This window comes from Vigna umbellata, chromosome 5 (genome assembly GCF_029865625.1).
Source record: "Vigna umbellata cultivar VRB3 chromosome 5, Vumbellata_1.0, whole genome shotgun sequence".
NCBI classification, from domain to species: Eukaryota; Viridiplantae; Streptophyta; class Magnoliopsida; order Fabales; family Fabaceae; genus Vigna; species Vigna umbellata.
The window spans coordinates 30,510,866-30,529,524 of record NC_142169.1 but is presented as its reverse complement, the minus strand read 5'-3'; the positions used below and the strand labels follow the sequence as shown (position 1 = coordinate 30,529,524).

General features: G+C 30.5%; 3 protein-coding genes across 3 annotated transcripts; all 3 read left to right on the top strand.

The window, feature by feature from the left end:
* The first annotated feature begins 3,818 nt into the window (after positions 1-3,818).
* On the top strand, positions 3,819-5,294 carry LOC124819628 (peroxidase 3-like). The gene is made up of 4 exons (XM_088116820.1): positions 3,819-4,086; positions 4,226-4,417; positions 4,492-4,657; positions 4,745-5,294. Exons 1-4 carry the CDS (start codon positions 3,877-3,879, stop codon positions 5,149-5,151), a joined length of 975 nt encoding a protein of 324 aa, XP_087972946.1. The 5' UTR covers positions 3,819-3,876; the 3' UTR covers positions 5,152-5,294.
* Positions 5,295-9,234: 3,940 nt separating this feature from the next.
* Positions 9,235-10,734, top strand: LOC124819626 (peroxidase 3-like). The gene is made up of 4 exons (XM_047291180.2): positions 9,235-9,529; positions 9,669-9,860; positions 9,950-10,115; positions 10,203-10,734. The coding sequence occupies exons 1-4, from the start codon at positions 9,320-9,322 to the stop codon at positions 10,607-10,609; spliced, it is 975 nt and encodes a 324-aa protein (XP_047147136.2). The 5' UTR covers positions 9,235-9,319; the 3' UTR covers positions 10,610-10,734.
* Positions 10,735-14,344: 3,610 nt separating this feature from the next.
* Positions 14,345-17,958, top strand: LOC124819624 (NPL4-like protein B). The gene is made up of 2 exons (XM_047291178.2): positions 14,345-15,510; positions 17,389-17,958. The coding sequence occupies exons 1-2, from the start codon at positions 14,527-14,529 to the stop codon at positions 17,641-17,643; spliced, it is 1,239 nt and encodes a 412-aa protein (XP_047147134.1). The 5' UTR covers positions 14,345-14,526; the 3' UTR covers positions 17,644-17,958.
* The last annotated feature ends 701 nt before the right edge of the window (positions 17,959-18,659 follow it).

Sequence of the window (18,659 nt, the reverse complement as noted above, 5' to 3'; positions counted from 1 at the left end):
TGTGAATTGTAATGGTATCGTTATCTTTATCGTAACAAAAACAAATCCTAAAAGCATGTATAGTGTAGGAAATGGTATAATTAAATACTATTCTTATAGTGAAATATTCCATGTTATTTTTTGTTTTAAATTTCATAACATAACTTTTTTTTTGGTCTTTTTTGAATCATTTATCTGTTAGTGCTTTAGTTTTATTCATCAAATTTGTAATTTTGGTGACAAACAAAATTATTAAAATTGATAAAATAAAAGGACACGACTGCTATAGTAAATAATTTCCACAATTGATAAAAAGAAGGAAACTGAAATGTAGAAAATAACTAAGCATGGATCCTTTCTATTATTCCAATTTTTTTATTAAGTCTTAAGCAAGTATGTGGAGTGGGACTCGTCATTCTATAGACGACAAAACTTGTGCACAAACTGAATGTTTTTTATGTTTGACATACATAACATTGATTTCGCTTGTTTGCTGACTTTTTCTAATAATTTCTGATACTTTAGGAGTTGACATTCGATCACGATAACCACAACAATTTATTCGAAAAATTTTAAATATAAAAATATATCTTATTATTATGCATACATTAAATACAATAATAAGAGTACGAAAAATTAGATAATAATGAACTAAACAATTTTAAACATGGAAGTATGGAATATATAGTGTTTTGAGGATTATGCAAAGATATTTCAATTTTATGAACCTTTTCAATCTTAATTTCGTCGTCTACTCATTATTTTTATCTTGATACTCGTTTTCTAAAAGATTGATGAATTGTGTTTGTAGAAGATTATTCGATGTTTAAGTAAGTTTTAAGTGTCAGCCATAAATTAAAATAAAACTTAATGTTCAAAAGTAAAAAAAACATCAATTAATATTATATTTATACCATAATTTAATATTCACGAGTACTTACTTTGATGGGTCTAGCTAGATTTGGGTTCAATGGCCCAATGACCCATTTACCTTGACTGAAACAATAATTAATCAAATTTTGCTAAATTTCACCATGAGTTGTACATCATTAGATTTGGTAGGCCGACACGTACTTGGCTAGTATGTAGTTCACTATTAGTTTCGGCAAGCGACACATGGTACTGGTAGAAGGCATGCAATCCTCAACGGACGACACCTACCTAATTCTGGTTGGTAGTATATATCCATAAGCAAGAATCACATGACATTCAATAAACCATTAGCTTCGGTAAACGACACATGGTACTGATAGGAGACATACAGTCCTCGACAGACGACACCTACCCAATCTTGGTTGGCAATATATAGTCATAAGCAAGAATCACATGACATTCAATAGGCAACACTTAACCTTTAGCCCGTAACTTTAAACCCTCATTATGTGGCACACGACCTTCAACATGCATCACTTAACCTTCGATAGAGAACACTTGACCCTCAACATGCGACACATGACCCTCAACAAGAAGCACTTAACCTTCAACAAGGAACACTCTGCTCTTGACAGGTGATATCCATGGTGTGTTTTATACTAAGTTACCCTAAGAAGAGATCAATGTTGATAAGGTCGATGGGTACTTAACCATGTACACTGTATTTAGAATGTAAGTGTTTGATAAATCTCTATTTAACATGTAAATCATATGAATGGGTGTAATAAATGAAGGAATTTTGGAGATTATGGTAGTAGATTCCTCTCCTTGATTTGAGTAATTTTCATTTTTGTTGTATTTTAATTATGTATCTTATCAAAAGTTACAAAGTGTTTGATTTTTTTTTCTACCAAATTTTTTGTATTCAAAATATATGATTATTCTATGAGATGTAAAGACCCTATTATTTGAAATATACATTAAAAGAATTTATCATAAAAAAATTGGGTCAAAAATCAATTTTTATTTATTTTTAATAAATTGTATAAAGTTAAATGAATATAAAATTATAAAAATACAACAAAATTGATACAACAAATTTAGGATATTGAAAACGACATGATAAACCATAAAACAAAAAAGAAAGAACAAATTGCGAGCACAAATCAACACAAACATGTATGTAATTTCATGGTGATATCAAATAATCATAAAAATATAGAACACATATCTTATTTAAACCAGTCGACATTAGACATAAAATAATGCATTATTTTAAAATATTATATAAGTATAATTATAGTGTTATCTTTAAATTTAAGTTAAATGTAATTATACATTAATTAAGTTCATTGAATATAGCAAAATAGTTTTATACAATTTAACTATTGTACATAGAAAAGAAAATATTTATATTTGTTATGTACATTTAATAATTAAACTAGAAACTATTCCTAATTTAACGTGGGAACCCTTGTAGTCGAAATCTATAATAATATTTTATTTACAAAATTATAATCGGTCATTTTTTTATCTTGTATTTTAGTTCGTTAGATGTTAAACGCGTGACGTTAAACATTATTTTTATACTAGTGACTAGTAGTCTTCGATCTTCAAAGAGACGACCACAAAATTACAAGACTTAAAAAAACTTAAAGAGAAGTATGAGAACTTAAAAAAATGATTTTTAAACATAGTGTTTTAGAATAATATAACTTAATTAAAAAAATCATATTCATATTAAAACATTTTAATATTAAAATATTTGAATTTTACTATTTTAAATACAATACCAAGTCTAAAAATATAATTTTCTAAATCTTTACATGAATTATTTAAAATAGAAAAAGTTGATGTTATCCATTAGAAAAGATGATAAAGGAATATTAAGTTAAAATATTCTATTTCATAGAATAATGCATTATTTAAAAATATTATAAGTATAATGACAGTGCTATCTTTAAATTTAAGTTAAATGTAATTGTACATTAATTAAATTCATCAAAATATAGCAAAATAGCTCTATATAATTTAGCTAATGTATATAGAAAAGAAAATATTTATATTTATTCTGTACATTTGATAATTAAACTAGAAACGATTGTTTTAAGCAACCATGAAACGCGGGACTAGCATACAGAGAGAAAAAACTTGGATGTTTGCGAAGCCTTTGACATATGCATAACATTAACCTGGCCGCTGAATTTTTCTAAATCCTCTGCACATGCTTTCAAATACTTTAAGTGTAGTTGACATTCGATAACGATAATTGTTCAACTACCTGACTTATGCAAATCACTTAATATTCAAACATGGAATTTGTTGTCTTGATGAATGGGAGAAAACGTGTTCGATCAAATCATTGTTTTTCCCTGAAAACCTTCAACTATACTTTTGTCTAATTCGTCTTCCAAGCTGAAGGGACACAATCATGTACATTTAACTTGTAAAACTACACTCACTACTACAAAACTAGAGAGGGTTTGGTCAAGCCTAAGAGATTGTCCAAAAATGGTTGACCCAGAAGCTACGACAGCAAGGAATATATGTGCAGAGTGCTGGCATATTAACCACTGTACAATTTAGTAACCTATTCAACTCTCTTAAGACAAACACTTACCAAAAAGAAAAAGAACTCTTTCAACACAAACTGACTTTATTATAGAATGACAAACCAATTGAGAGAAGTATTTTGATAGAAAAAGTAACAATATCATATGAAACCAATGGTAGGTGACATTATCTTAATGCTACTGGATACATACATGCATGCGATGATTGAAGTTGTCATTTATTATATATGGTTGAAGCTGGTTTGAGGGCACAAGTTTCCTTCTCAGATTAATCTTCTCACACAATTTAATATTATGTTGTATGTAATGCTTAACTGGATTTGCTAGACTAAAATGACTTGGAAGGCCTATAAAAGGGAGCAAATGCTCTTGTAATCAACCACTGCACTCACTGATTAAGAGTTAAGACAAGTGCCTAGCATATTAGTCACACAAAGGGATTAAGAACAGGATGAAGATGAGAGCTTTTGTTGTAGTTTGTTTGGCACTGTTCTGTATCCTAGGGGTTTGTCAAGGTGGCAACCTTAGAAAAAAATTCTACAAGCGGACATGTTCTCAAGCCGAGGACATTGTTAGGACCAAAATCCAGGAACATGTCTCTGCAAGGCCTGAATTGCCTGCGAAGTTGATCAGACTGCATTTTCATGATTGTTTTGTCAGGGTAAACATTCATAGTTCCTGCTCTTTAATAATTTTTGTTACACCCTATGTGCCTCATTTCAAATTTAAATACAACAGAGCTAATTTAGAGTTACACACCGATTCACACGACATGGTTGTGATTGTAATCAACATTTCAGGGTTGTGATGGTTCGGTTTTGCTGGACTCCACTGACAGCAACACAGCAGAAAAGGATTCGATTCCGAACTTATCTCTGTCGGGCTTCGATGTCATTGATGACATAAAAGCATCATTGGAGGAAAAATGTCCTGGAACTGTATCATGTGCTGACATACTTGCATTGGCCGCCAGGGATGCTGTTTCTGTCCAGGTATATGCAAAACCTAAACATTATACATACTACAATCTTGTGTTATGCATGTAGCTGACTGGTAATATTTGCAGTTCAATAAGCCTATGTGGGAAGTGCTTACCGGTAGAAGGGATGGGAGGGTATCCATAAGTGGTGAAGCCTTAGCCAATCTGCCAGCCCCTTTTTTCAACATCACCCAGCTCAGACAAAGCTTTGCGAGTAAAAAGCTCACAGTGCATGATCTGGTTGTGTTATCAGGTACATTTTCTGTGCAAAATTGTGTTAAATGTACATAATATGAATGACAAATAAACCTGTTGGCTACGTGTTTGTATATATATATAGGAGCACACACAATTGGGGTAGGTCATTGCAACTTATTCAGTAACAGGCTTTTCAACTTCACCGGAAAGGGTGATCAAGATCCTTCTCTGAATCCTACTTATGCAACTCTTTTGAAGACAAAATGTCAAAGTCTGAGTGACACCACCACTACAGTAGAGATGGATCCTGACAGTTCAAGCACCTTTGACAATGACTATTATTCTATCCTTCTTCAAAACAAGGGTCTATTCCAATCAGATGCTGCCCTTTTAACAGCCAAGGTCTCAAGAAACATTGTGAATGAATTGACCAAACAAGACAAGTTCTTCACAGAGTTTGGGCAGTCAATGAAGAGAATGGGAGCGATTGAGGTCCTCACCGGCTCGGATGGTGAAATTAGAACCAAGTGCTCTGTTGTCAACTCTTAATGAACTCTTTTCTTTTCATTTCTTCTGTTTCTTTTCCTACATTCTTTCTTTGAGAAGCCATTCAGTTATATTTTCTTTGTACACCTTCAAAATTATTTCAGGAATAAAGGTTGTGTTTAATTAATAGTACCAACTTCTCTTCATTGACTTCACATTTATATTGAATAGCTTGAGAGATTTTTAACATTATTCTACTCACGCATAGCTTGGTCTAATTTTTGGAGGAATGATTTAAGTAGATTTGCGAGTTTCTCACTTTTGTAATCACCCACTAAAACACAGACAGATTTGGGGTGATTTATATTGAAATGTTGTCTTTACCTTCCCTAGTTTAAAGAAATACCACTATCAAATTACAGTATTTGAATCCAAGGATTTTATAATCGATTCCAACCGATTAATAATACTAATAATAAAGGATGGTTTGAGATTCATGGTGCATAGCTTTATCTTTTGTAAACTATTAAGAACTTTGTTACTGTGCATGCCCTAGCCGACCACGAGTAACATTGTTACTGTGCCTTCCTAGCTGAGAATCACGAGTAATTGTGTTACTTTGGTTGGCTTATGCAGAGATTCGATTCTCTGCCTGCTTGACACAACCACACAGAAAGATTCCTGGCAGCAATGCAGTGGTAGCTTTGAATTTCAATTGTTTTGACCACGGAAGAGCATTGATAAGACAGTTTGGTTGGTATATATGGTTGATTTGTGTTATAAGTGTGAGTGTATCTTCTATTGACTGAGGCAGAAAGAGAACGCATCTCATCTCATTTGTCACTTGTGTGGTGTGGTGTGTTGTGCTTGTGCTTGTGCTTGTGAAGAAGTGTCGTGTACTGAGTGAACAAGTTTGTGTTCGTTGCAGTGAAGACGAGGATAGTCATTCTTTTTGTGTGAAGCTATGTTTTTTTGCAGGTTGGAGGAATGTTTGGTTGGAGATGATAAAGGTTGATGGCTAAAGACGAAGATGAAGGCTCTTGAAGATGAAGACCATGAAGATCAGAGGTCGAAGAAGGAGTTGAATTGATATTTGTTCTGTTTCTTTTCCTACATTTTTTCTTTGAGAAACAATTGAGTTAAATTTGCTTTGTACACCTTCAAAAATGATTTCAGGAATAAAGGTTATGTTTAATTAATAGTACCAACTTCTCTTCATTGACTTCACATTTCTATTATATAGCTTGAGAGATTTTTAACATCGTTCTCCTCTGAGAGTGGATCCCATAGACTGAACATGACCGATATGACAATATTTATTAATCATTATTTATTTATGATAATATCAATAATCCTTAAATACAAATTAACAAAAACTACTTCAACTTTAATAATTTATCTATTAATCATTAAGTATGTGTTCACTTGAAAGATGTGATTTGAGAAAAAGAGAAAAATGATGAATTTGAAGGTATTTTGGAGTAATTGTTTGATGTTTTTTTTTTAAGAATTTGAAGATGAGTAAAAGTGAAATTGAAAATAAAATTTATAAAAGTTTAGGAAGGATTGAACTAATGAAATATATTAAAAAAATATTTTAATAAATAAAAAATAAAGATAATCAAATTGTCCTTAGTAATAATAATATAAAATGATATTTATAAATAAAATAATTTTTGGTAAAAATAATTTTAAATAGTAGAATAAAAAATAATAAAATAATTAAAAGAAAAAAAATGATATATTATTATGTTTAGTTTTCTCCAAGCTGGTTTAAAGATATTAATAACTGAAAAAGAAAATTAAAGTATGCCGGCTTTAAAAATTATTTAAAAGAGAAATATGCATATCTAAAACGGTTAAGATATACTTGATATTTATTATTTTATTTCATATTTATTTTTTCCACTCTTGTTACTAATATTTGTTGATGTGTACTGTAATATTCATTGTGCAGTCAAATATAATACAAGATAGGAAAAATAAAGAACATGATAAGAGTTAAGATTACTTTTAATTTATACCATACAATAATTGCTTATATATTTCATAAGAACAAACTAATGACATAATGCAATATAAAAATATGACAAAATTGCTTTTTTTTATAATTTTGACACGTTAAAATTGTAATTTCCTTCAAATATTAAAAATGAACAGGTTTATTTAAAGACGACATTGTTATTTTAATAAATAAATTAATTAATTAGTTTAATTATGCATAATAACGTTATTATAATTAAAAATGTTTAACTAAGTTATACGTTTATGATAAATGTTAATATTTTTAATTAAACTTGTATTCAATTGTGTTAATATTTTTCAATTAATCGGATGATGTTTGATTATTATTTTATTTTATATTTTATTAATATCGGTTTATTCTAGACTACGTCAGTCCCATTCGAGACTACGTTGATCCCATTCGAGACGACGTCTAAGTCGTAAAAAATTTAATATTGACACCCAAAATGAAGTATTTTTGCACCATTTTGACGTCTGTGGGGGAACCGACGTCTAATTCAAATTAAATGTAGGAGACCTGTATTCGATGTTTAAAGTCAAAAAAATTATGATTTTTCAGTTCTATTGGCAGATCATTTAACGTTTGTGGGGTGGGGGAGCTTACGTCTATAACATATTTTGCTTCGGAAACCCGTAGTCGACATCTATAATGTCGTTTTATTTACAAAATTATCATCGATCATTTTTTTATGTTACACGTTACACGTTACACGCGTGACGTTAAACGCGTGATGTTAAATACTACTTTTGCATTAGTGACCAGTGTTCTTCGATTTTTAAAGAGATGACTATGAAATTAGAAGAGTTAAAAAAACTTAAAGAGAAGTGTGAAAACTTTAGAAAAATGATTTTTAGATATAGTGTTTTATAATAATATAACTTAGTTTACAAAATTTCTATTTATATTAAAAAAAATTAATATTAAATAATCAAGTTTCACAATTTTTAACCCATTATCAGTTTTTAAAATAAAATTTTCTAAATCTTTAGATGAATTATTTAAAATACAAAAGTTGATGTTATGATAAAGGAATATCATCAAGTAACTTAAAATATTCTATTTCATAGAATAATGCATTATTTTAAAATATTCTAAGTATAATTATAGTGCTATGTTTAAATTTAAGTTAAATGTAATTGTACATTAATTAAATTCATTAAAATATAGAAAAAATAGTTGTATATAATTTAGCTATTGTTCATAGAAAAGAAAAATATTTATATTTATTCTGTACGTTTGACAATTAAGCTAGAAACGTTTCCTAATTGAAGTTTTAAGCAATCATGAAACACGGGACTAGAATACACACGACAAAGTTGAGAGAAAAAACTTGAATGTTTGCGAAGCCTTTGACATATGCATAACATTAACCTGGCAGCTGAATTTTTCTAAATCCTCTGCACATGATTCAAATACTTTAAGTGTAATTGACATTCGATAACGATAATTGTTCAACTACCTAACTTATGCAAATCACTTAATATTCAAACATGGAATTTGTTGTCCTGATGAATGGGCGAAAACGTGTGGCTCGATCAAATCATTGTTTTTCCCTGAAAAACTTAAACTATACTTTTTGTCTAATTTGTCTGCCAAACTTAAGGGACACAGTCATGTACATTTAACTTGTAAAACTACACTCACTACTACAAAACTAAAGAGGGATTGGTCAAGCCAAGAGAATGTCCAAAAATGGTTGACCCAGAAGCTATGACAGCAAGGAATATATGTGCAGAGTGCTGGCATATTAACCACTGTACAATTTAGTAACCTATTCAACTCTCTTAACACAAACACTCACCAAAAAGAAAAAGAACTCTTTCAACACGAACTGACTTTATTATAAAATGACAAACCAATTGTGAGAAGTATTTTGATAGGAAAAGTAATAATATCATCTGAAACCAATGGTAGGTGACATTATCTTAATGCTACTGGATAAATACATGCATGTGATGATTGAAGTTGTCATTTGTTATATATGGTTGAAGCTGGTTTGAGGGCACAAGTTTCCTTCTCAGATTAATCTTCTCACACAATTTAATATTATGTTGTATGTAATGCTTAACTGGATTTGCTAGACTAAAATGACTTGGAAGGCCTATAAAAGGGAGCAAATGCTCTTGTAATCAACCACTGCACTCACTGATTAAGAGTTAAGACAAGTGCATAGCATATTAGTCACGCAAAGGGATTAAGAACAGGATGAAGATGAGAGCTTTTGTTGTAGCTTGTTTGGCACTGTTCTGTATCCTAGGGGTTTGTCAAGGTGGCAACCTTAGAAAAAAATTCTACAAGCTGACATGTTCTCAAGCCGAGGACATTGTTAGGACCAAAATCCAGGAACATGTCTCGGCAAGGCCTGAATTGCCTGCCAAGTTGATCAGACTGCATTTTCATGATTGTTTTGTCAGGGTGAACATTCATAGTTCCTGCTCTTTAATAATTTTTGTTACACCCTATGTGCCTCATTTCAAATTTAAATACAACAGAGCTAATTTAGAGTTACACACCGATTCACACGACATTGGTTTAATTGTAATCAACATTTCAGGGTTGTGATGGTTCGGTTTTGCTGGACTCCACTGCCAGCAACACAGCAGAAAAGGATTCGATTCCGAACTTATCTCTGTCGGGCTTCGATGTCATTGATGACATAAAAGCATCATTGGAGGAAAAATGTCCTGGAACTGTATCATGTGCTGACATACTTGCATTGGCCGCCAGGGATGCTGTTTCTGTCCAGGTATATGCAAAACCTGAACATTATACATACTACAAAACTTTCATATGCAATCTTGTGTTATGCATGTAGCTGACTGGTAATATCTGCAGTTCAATAAGCCTATGTGGGAAGTGCTTACCGGTAGAAGGGATGGGAGGGTATCCATAAGCGGTGAAGCCTTAGCCAATCTGCCAGCCCCTTTTTTCAACATCACCCAGCTCAGACAAAGCTTTGCGAGTAAAAAGCTCACAGTGCATGATCTGGTTGTGTTATCAGGTACATTTTCTGTGCAAAATTGTGTTAAATGTACATAATATGAATGACAAATAAACCTGTTGGCTACGTGTTTGTATATATATATAGGAGCACACACAATTGGGGTAGGTCATTGCAACTTATTCAGTAACAGGCTTTTCAACTTCACCGGAAAGGGTGATCAAGATCCTTCTCTGAATCCTACTTATGCAACTCTTTTGAAGACAAAATGTCAAAGTCTGAGTGACACCACCACTACAGTAGAGATGGATCCTGACAGTTCAAGCACCTTTGACAATGACTATTATTCTATCCTTCTTCAAAACAAGGGTCTATTCCAATCAGATGCTGCCCTTTTAACCGCCAAGGTATCGAGAAACATTGTGAATGAATTGACCAAACAAGACAAGTTCTTCACAGAGTTTGGGCAGTCAATGAAGAGAATGGGAGCCATTGAAGTCCTCACCGGCTCGGATGGTGAAATTAGAACAAAGTGTTCTGTTGTCAACTCTTAATTAACTCTTTTCTTTTCATTTCTTCTGTTTCTTTTCCTACATTTTTTCTTTGAGAAGCCATTCAGTTAAATTTGCTTTGTATATCTTCAAAATTCATTTCAGGAATAAAGGTTGTGTTTAATTAATAGTACCAACTTCTCTTCATTGACTTCACATTAATATTGTATAGTTTGAGAGATTTTTAACGTGATTAAGAGTATCATGATAGATGTTGATTTGACATACTTAATAAAAATAAAATAATTTTAAAAAAATAATTTTTTTTAACTTTTTGAAAAGGAGGAAAATCAAAAATAAAAAAATAATGTTAAATGAATGTAAAATAATTACATGTATCAAAATATATATTCTTTTTTTAACCTTGTTAAACTATTAAAACGTATCCCGTAAACTAAAGGGGACTGATATGACAATATTTATTTTTGATAATATGAATAACAGTGATTCATAACAAATTTTGACGGTCAACTTCACATGCAAACCTTTAAATCTAAAATCAACACAAGGCTTTATAGTTTAAATTGTGATTTAAATAAAGTTAGATCCCCTTACATTAAATTTCCTTTATTTTTATGGAAATTACCTGATAGAAACTCCTGTATTACCTCTAGGTTCTAAATAGACAATGTTTTATATTTTAATTTGCGTTTTAAAAATGATTAGAATCATAAAATCATATTATTCTTGTCTACTACTGTTATTAAGATTGAAAATAATTTTTATTAATTTATTTCATCTATAAAAATCGAACTTTATATTTAATAAAATTCGAAAAAGCTTTTCTACTTACAAGATTGAAAAAAAAAACAGTAATAAAAGATTACAACTTTAAACCAACATTTAATTTTCCTTTTAAATTACAATTTTAAACCAGCATTACAATATTTTTTAAAATTTCATTCTCTCAAACAAGGCAACAAGAAAAATGAGGTTTGATAAAAAAAAAACAGAGTTCGACATTTTTTTTCAGATGAACAATTATATATTACTATATTTTTACTTTTCTCCAAGCTGGTTTAAAGATATTAATAACTGACAGAGAAAAATAAAGTATGTGGCTTTAAAAGTTATTTAAAAGATAAATGTGCAGGATCTAAAACAGTTAAAATACACTTAATATTTAGTATTATTTTACATCATCGTTTAAAATTCTTTTAGCTATTTTCAGTTTCATATTTATTTTTTCCACTCTTGTTACAAATATTTGTTCATGTGTACTGCAATATTCATTGCGCAGTAAAATATAATAAGATTTAACATTACTTTTAATTTATACCATACAATAATTGCATATATATTTCATAAGAACAAACTAATGACATAATGCAGTATAAAATATGACAAAATTACTTTTCTTTATATATAATTTTGACACGTTAAAATTGTAACTTCCTTCAAATATTAAAAATAAACAGGTTTATTTAAAGACGACATTGTTATTTTAATAAATTAATTAATTAAATAGTTTAATTATGCATAATAAAGTTATTATAATTGAAAATGTTTAACTAAGTTTTACGTTTATGATAAATTTTAATACTTTTAATTAAATTTATATTAAATTTTCTCTAAATACTTAACATTTTTTATATTTTTCAATTAAATTCTTTTCATTTAACTTTTCAATTAACCATGTGTGATTATTATTTTATTTTGTATTTTTTTATTTTTCTTTATACGTTAAGATAGATGAGTGTTTTTTTTTCTAATACAAAATGATATTATACAACATAAATATTATTATTGAAAATTTGTGGATAATAATATTATTATATTTTATGATAGTCTTTAGTTGTTGTAAACATAACATGAAAATAATGTATGAGTATAACAATCTTATTATTTAGTACACATTCTTATTTTACATTAATTACAATATCGTTAGTAAAAATTAAATATATCTATAATTCATAAATTTGAATCAAAATTGAAATTCATTTATGATTCAAATATTAATATATTTTAGTTTCAAATTTTAAAAATATATAAATAAAATAATTTTAATTATTTAAATTATGATCAAATTTAATATAATTGAATTAAAATAGTATATTTATTTATTTTTAAAGTTTATAAATGTATTAAAATTTAATAAATATACGAATTTTAATTTCGCCTTCATATATTTAATCTTGTTGATAATAAAACTTTATATTTATTAAAAAAAAATAATCATGTCTCAACTAGAAACGATGAACAATAATTTAATTTAAAAAATATCAACATTTTTGAGTAGTAATTTATCACACAAATTTAAGAATAACAACTAAAAATACGAAAATTTATCATGTCTTTTGAATATAATTAAACCATTTTTTAATATATAAAAGCATCACACTTAATACAAAACTTATAATATAAAACACATTTATTATATTATAATCTTTTCTCTCTCTCTCTCTCTCTCTCTATATATATATATATATATATCTATATATATATATATATATATATATATATATATATATATATATATATATATTATCTATACTTACATATTTAACATGTAGAGTAGTTGATTTTTAATTTCGTTCATTTTCCTAATGCAAAAGCATACTATATCAACAAAATAAGACGAGAATAAAGATTTAGAAGATCCCTCTTGGTATAATACTTATTTTTATTTTTGTTGTTGTGATTAGATAGTTATTTTCTCTTCCCATCGATTACAAATTGATATTTCTTTATTTTTCATGTGATTTTTTACAGTTTTTATTTTCATATTTTTTAAATATAATTTTGGTTCAATTTTGATTTTGTTTTATACTTATATATTTATATTTATATTTGAGCTAACTAGTTTTTTTTAATAATATCATAAACAAACAAGTTAGATGAAAATAAAATAAATATAGCACATGACAGAAAATGAGAAAAAAAAAATCAAGTTTCAGACTTTTCTACAAATATGATGATCAAATTCGTAAAAGAAATTAAAAAATCGAAATCTTATTTCAAAGCATGAAGAGCATCAAAATTAAGATTTACTCTTCACTGATTCTGTTATATAAAAAGGATAATAACTAAACAGAAAGACTGAAATAAGGTTTCTGCTTGCAACTCTTTTCTGCATCTTCCCAATAACTTTTAAAAATATGTATATTTCTTTCAAAATTATTTATTAATCTATACAGAAGATAGATTTCATTGTTACTATTTTTATCTTTTCATCAAACAGTCTAATCTTTTAATAGATAAAAAATAATCAAATAAATTTTTAATTCAAGATAGTGACTACATATAAAAATTTTAATATCACCTTCACAAAATATATATATATATATATACACACACATATATATTAAATTATATTGCTTTAATATTTTTCAATATATTTTTCACAAAATTATGTGTACATATATTTAAAATTATATTATTTTAATGTAATAAAAAATATAAATACACGTGCCAGTATTTTATTAAAAGAAATAAATTATACAATTTAGAAAAGTTTTGATTTAGTAACTAAGAATCCAGAATGTTGTTGACGCATAATTTGGAATTAGATTTTAACTGTTTTGGAATAATATTTTTCTAAAATGTTAATGCAGATGTAATGCATTTGAATAATATTAAAAAAATATAAGAATATGAAAAAAAAATCTTCAATCTTGTCTAACGGAATAAAACAGTAAAATCAATGAAATAATATGAATTTGGAGATATAAGAGAAGGCCCAATACCAGCGAAGTGGGGCTATATATATGTATTTTACTATCTGTCACTCTCATCATCACACCACCCTCCTTCTTCTTCACCCTCAAACCTCTTTTGCTTCCCTGCACCTTTTCTACTTCCACAAGCCATCAGTCATTCTACATTCTATTCCCCAATTTCACTCCTAAATATTTTCTATATAACCCTAATTCCACATTCAAACGCAAATCCCAAACATAAGCAACCCTCAATTCGTCACCATGATGCTCAGACTTCGAAGCCGCGACGGCCTGGAGCGAGTAATCGTCGAAAACCCGCACACCACCACAGTGTCGGAGCTGAAACGGATTATCGAAGCCCAATTGAGAATTCCGGTTCACAACCAAACCCTCTCCACCAACCAGAACCTTCTATTGGTGAAATCGCGTGAAGATCTCCATCGATTCACCGATATGGCCAATCCCGACCTCACTCTCTCGTCTCTCAACCTCTCCCACGGCTCAATCGTCTTTTTGACATACGAAGGCGAGCGCCACGTGGCGGGCCCTGCCTTCAACCCAGCGGGGTCCTTCGGCCGCAAGATGACCATGGATGACCTCATCGCCAAGCAGATGCGCGTCACGCGCCAGGAGAATCCGCACTGCGAGCTCGTCTCCTTCGACCGCGACTGCGCCAACGCGTTCCAGCATTACGTGAACGACACGCTGGCGTTCGCGGTCAAGCGCGGCGGCTTCATGTACGGCACTGTTTCCGAGGAGGGGAAGGTCGAGGTGGACTTTATCTACGAGCCGCCGCAGCAGGGTTCGGAAGAGAATCTCTTGTTTTTCAGAGACCCCGAAGAGGAGAAACTCGTGGAGGCTATTGCGGCGGGGTTGGGGATGAGAAGGGTAGGGTTCATTTTCACGCAGACGATAAGCCAGGACAAGAAGGACTATACTTTGTCGAATAGGGAGGTGCTTCAGGCTGCGGAGTACCATGCTGAGAGTGGATTGAAAGAGTGGGTTACTGCGGTTGTTAAACTTGAGGTGAATGATGATATGAGTGCGGATGTGCATTTTGAAGCGTTTCAGATTAGTGATGTGTGCGTGAGATTGTTCAAGGAAGGGTGGTTTGAGACTGAGATAAAGGAGGATGATGATCCCAAGTTATCTAAGATGAAGAAGGATGTGGTTGTTGGGGTTAAGGATACCAAAGAAGTTGACAATGATTTCTTCTTGGTCGTCGTCAAAATCTCAGATCATCAGGTATGGTTCCTTGTTTGTATTCTCTTTATGCTTGCTCCATGTCAATGTGATAGTGATTGCTATTATAAGTTACCATGTTTGCTGAACTATGCTGGGCGTCTGTTGTACTCGTCTTCTGTTCTGCCCTTAGGCTGCATTTTAGCTCAGCCGCTAAGACTTATTCTTCGTCTATACCATTGGTTTTCTTTTACAACTGTTTGTTAAAGATTAATTATTTTTCTCATAACCATTAGGATAAACATCGAATTTTTTTGTTTTCATGAGGTGCTTGCAGCTTTAATCTTTAAACTGTAGAATTGCTGTTTATTCTGCCACAATTGGGGTTGCAAGAACTCCTATTTTTTAAAATCGAAATTTTTTGGGGTGGATGTGGAGAGGGAATCGATGGAAAGGAAATAATTCCACATTCTTCTATTTTCTTTTGGAGCATTTGAGGTAACCATTAAGTACAGTACGTTTGACAATTTAATGCTGATTTTAGGCAATTCACGTTGATATTTAATTATGGTACCAAATGGTGGCTTACTCAGCGCTATTGTTGGGTATGGTTCTTTTTACGGATGGATCAGTTGGACTGTATAGGGTATGAATTCATGGTAGTAAAGGAAGAGAATAGCTGTTTCAGCAGCATAAGCTAATTCCATCCTTTTGAGGACGTGCCTAATTAGATTCAGTGTACTGTAGTAAAATCAAGAAAGCCCGATTCAGAGTGATTTTCTCTTCTTCCATACATCAAGTTTAATTAGTTAAAGTACCATGGATTCCTTGGGGATGGATAGTGTGACATGATCCTATATCTGAACTCTCCTTTTCATTGTCTACTGTTGTGAGTATAGGCTTAATATCTGATCTGGAAGTTTGCACGGATTTAGAGAACAGATTTCAGCGTATTGAAGTAATAAATGGATAATCTCTGTATTTTATGACTGAAAATTTGATCAACAAGCGCTAGTTTAATGTAAATAGTGTTCTTTTTAATCATGTCACTTAGTTGTTCTAGTCTTTAACCTCTTTAGGGAATCAATAAATATTTCCACCTGTATTATTATTCTTCCTGCAAACTAGTTAATTCCCTGAACATGATTTATCTGGAAGGTATATATTTTGGTTTAAGGAGTCTTCTGATAACTTAAAATGTGAAAAGAGTATGGAAGGATCATATGACATTTCTTAGTTATCAATTGCTACTACATAGGCTTTCTTTGTTAAATAGTTGTCCTGTATTTGTTAGGTATTGGATAGGTAATGTTTGATGACCCCGCTTATTTTTGGTCGTTTTTCTCCTTTATAGGAGAGAAGATGGACCAATTATAATTTTAAGAAAAGGAGCTTCTGTAATCAACCATTTTAACAAAAAGACCTTAAAAAAATAAGCAGCTTCTAGTACAGTTGGTCCCGAGCTTTTAAAGGAGTTAGTTTTAGTAGTTTTTGACTTCTAGCCCATATTTTTCTTTTTGTTTTGAACATCAGGATTCAGTAATTCCTTACCCAAAAAAATTTAACTCAATAAGTATGTGTTAAGCTAAAAGAATTATAGAAATACTATTTAGTTAAAAAATCTAAGCTCTAAAATAGACAGTCAGGCATATGGTCTCTGTAACCAGGGTTAGCCAAATTTATGTGCTGCAGATTGCTAAATGATTGACTATATTTTCTTTTCTCTCTTTATTTGAAGTGATAAACTGTCAAATATTATACAGATGTCAACACAAGTTTTTTAATCTTTTTTTTGTATATCTGTGACTTGAACCCAAATGTTACTATAATTTCAGCCTTCATAAAAAAATGTTTCTTTTCTTCAAAGCATAAAAATTATATAGTTTGATTTGTAAATTATAACCGTCAGTAACTTACCAGTGTATTGTCACCAAAATGCAGGGTCCTCTTTCATCTTCGTTTCCCGTTGAGAACCGGAACACTCAGATGACTATGAAGGCTTTGAAGAATCATCTGGACAGGACAAAAAGTCTTCCATTTGTGAAGCGAATTTCTGATTTTCACCTTCTTCTTGTACTGGCAAGGGTTTTAGACTTGAATGCTGATGTCCCTGCATTGACGGCATGTGTGCACACACAGACTTCTATACCAGAAGGTTACCAGATCCTTATTGAGTCTATGGCAAATACCGCGTGATGCTTTATGCAGATACTGTGGCCTCATTTAGAATGGTGTCAAGAGAATTATGCACTCTACATTCAGGCCCTTTGCAGCAACACGGTGCATATTGCTCCATAGCACTCGCACAATGTTTATGTTGGAGATTTGTACATTGCTTCTTCATAGTATTGCCACTGAAAATCTCGGATCTCTCGATATACTGAAAATGAGCTGATATGGTTCACTTGTTTTATTGTTTAAATTAATTAGAGATAACTCTTACCACCATTAGTCACTATTTTAAGGGTGATAATGTTTCAAATTATATAGTATGAAGACGATGTTTTTTAACTGTGTTCACGGCTTCTGCAATTTTTTTCACATACACTGCGTGTTCAGTGGGTATCAATCTTATCTATGAACAATTTCGTTAATATGGTGCTCCGTGAAGGTTTCTAGGCACGCATAAAGAAGGTCTTGTCCTATGTTACCTCCCTATTTCTAAAGGCAAAAAACACTGGAATGTGATGGCTGTATATGTTCTGCATCCATTGAAAAATAATATTGAGATTTTTTTCTAAGTACTTTTAAAAAGAAAAGGCAATAAATATATATATCTAAAAGATAAATACATTATGGATTGACTGATTTATCAAAAAAAAATCTTAATGACTTTTTAAATTAATATACACTAATTGAATATTTAGGAAAAAATTTCGTTATTTTTTCTTCTAAAATTTCTTATAGAAAACAAAAGGAAATAAAAAGTTATAGTGTTACAACAGATAGAAAACAAGGGAGGAAATTAAATGATGTCGTGGTGTTTAGTATAACTTTAGTGCATTGAAGCATCCTTCATATTTTTTTAGTTTTGTATAATAAAGGTGATAAATAAGAATAATTTTTTTATTGTATGATTAAATTTATTAAATTGATAAAATTGATAAATAAATAAATATCAAATATAGTAAATTGGGAGTTTATAAGAAAAATATAATGTATTGAAACTAAAGTAAATAAAGCGCGGTAACATGGAGAATAATTTAACAAGT